The sequence below is a fragment of the Mycetomoellerius zeteki genome, unplaced genomic scaffold (genome assembly GCF_001594055.1).
Source record: "Mycetomoellerius zeteki isolate Tzet28-1 unplaced genomic scaffold, Tzet1.0 C4440566, whole genome shotgun sequence".
In the NCBI taxonomy this organism is placed as follows: domain Eukaryota; kingdom Metazoa; phylum Arthropoda; class Insecta; order Hymenoptera; family Formicidae; genus Mycetomoellerius; species Mycetomoellerius zeteki.
The window spans coordinates 1-1,948 of record NW_017255842.1 but is presented as its reverse complement, the minus strand read 5'-3'; the positions used below and the strand labels follow the sequence as shown (position 1 = coordinate 1,948).

The 1,948-nt window shown below is 45.2% G+C and overlaps 1 protein-coding gene across 1 annotated transcript; it reads right to left on the bottom strand.

The window, feature by feature from the left end:
* Positions 1-24: 24 nt before the first annotated feature.
* LOC108727301 (uncharacterized) lies at positions 25-1,836 on the bottom strand (the record flags this gene model as incomplete). Its single annotated transcript, XM_018455410.1, has 2 exons — positions 1,818-1,836; positions 25-1,767 (listed from the first exon to the last, which is right to left on the bottom strand). Coding segments are annotated over exons 1-2 (1,762 nt in total), but the record flags the coding sequence as incomplete, so codon positions are not given.
* Positions 1,837-1,948: the final 112 nt, after the last annotated feature.

The window sequence follows — 1,948 nt, the reverse complement described above, 5'->3', positions numbered from 1 at the left end:
TACAGGCACCGTAAGCGCGCTCACTGGCGTCCGAAAACCCGTGAATCTCCACGTGATTGTCTCCTTCTGTGAAGCTGCTTCTGACTCTGCGAGGTATCTCGATTTCCTTGGCCTTCACTAAATCTTGAATAAAGTGAGTCCATTCCGCGTTGATTTTCGGAGGTAATGGATCATCCCAATCCAAATTGTTTCTCCATATATCTTGCATTAAGATCTTTGACCTTGTGATCACTGGCCCAAGTAGCCCTATGGGATCGAAAATATGGGCAATTTGTGATAGAACTGTTCTTTTGGTGTGCGTCTTTGGGAGTGACGCCTCATCTTGAAATCTGTATTGAAGCATGTCCTTGGCAGGATTCCAATTAATGCCCAGAGTTTTGGCTGATCCACACTTATCCAATTCGAGTAACTGATTGGGTGACGACATGCTTTGCATCCCTTCGAGCAGCCTAGCGCTGTTAGAGGCCCACTTTCGCAATTTAAAGCCTCCTGCTTCAAGCAATGCAGATACTTGATCTCGTATTTCTATCGCTTCTGTCAATGTGTCCGCTCCTGATATGAAGTCGTCGACATAAAAATCCTTGTATGCTGCGGCCGCTCCTTTTGGAAATTTATGAGCCTCGAGATCCGCTAATCGTTGAATGACCTTTGTTGCTATGAATGACGCCGGCGCAGTCCCATAAGTCAATGTCAACAATTCATAAGTCTTCATATTTTCGGATGGATCATTCCTCCATATTATTCTTTGTAAAGATGTTTGCTCAGCCTCCACTTTAATCTGTCGATACATCTTCTCTATATCGGATGTCAACACGTATTTATTCGTTCGGAAACGCAGAAGTATGGAGATCAATTCTTGTTGCAAAACAGGCCCTACCATTAGGGTGTTGTTTAATGAAATGCCGGTTGAGGATTTGCACGACGCATCGAAAACGACTCTTAACCTGGTTGTACTGCTAGCTGCCTTTATGACGCAATGATGAGGCATGTAGAAATGCGGCCATGCATTGTCAACTGGATCGGTGAGCTCGCGCATGTGCCCCAACGCCGAATACTCGTGTATAAATTTGCTGTATTCCATCTTGAGCTGTGGGTCACGCCCAAATCGCCGCTCAAGATTCTTGAATCTCTGGACCGCGATTTCTCTCGAAGTTCCCAAACGTCTCATTATATGCTCCTTGAATGGAAGCGAAACGACGAATTTTCCATCTTGATCCCTCTTGTGAGTTTTCATGAAGTGGTCCTCGCATGCACGTTCTTCAGGGGTTCGCGTGTCTTTTCTCTCGCAACTTTCAATTTGCCAAAATTTTGTAAGAGCCCTATTTAACGAATCCGTCGTAGTTACGTTGCAAATAGACCCTTTGGATGAATTGCCAAGACCGCTGCAACTTCCTGAGACGATCCAGCCCAAGAGAGTATTCTGCCAGATGGGCTGATTTCTTGCCAACCTAATCGTGCCGACTGCCATTAACTCAAAAAATGTTTCTGCTCCTAAAAGCATATCGATTCTCGACGGTTTATCGAACTGAGGGTCCGCAAGCGGAACATTCTTCGGAATCCGTAGGCGAGATCTATCCACCTCAATAGAAGGTAAATCCTGGGTGATTTTCTCGACCACCAGGCAATCCAATGTCCTTTTGAACCCAGTGATTCTAGATTGTATCGTGACTGTCGTTGAATTTCTGGCTCGAGTCAACTGCTGACCCACTCCATAAATCGGCACATTAATTGATTGTAATTTAAGCCCAAGCTCCTTACAACAGCCACCTGTAATAAAGCACGACTGTGAGCCATTGTCGAGTAATGCTCTGACTGACCTGATCTCTCCTGACACATCCTGAACATTTACTATCGCTGTTGCCAATAGAACCTGCTGTGATTCCTTCACTGACGTACAACTTATGCTAGCCAATTTCGTAGTTTCTTCGGCATTAGATTCGACAGGCCT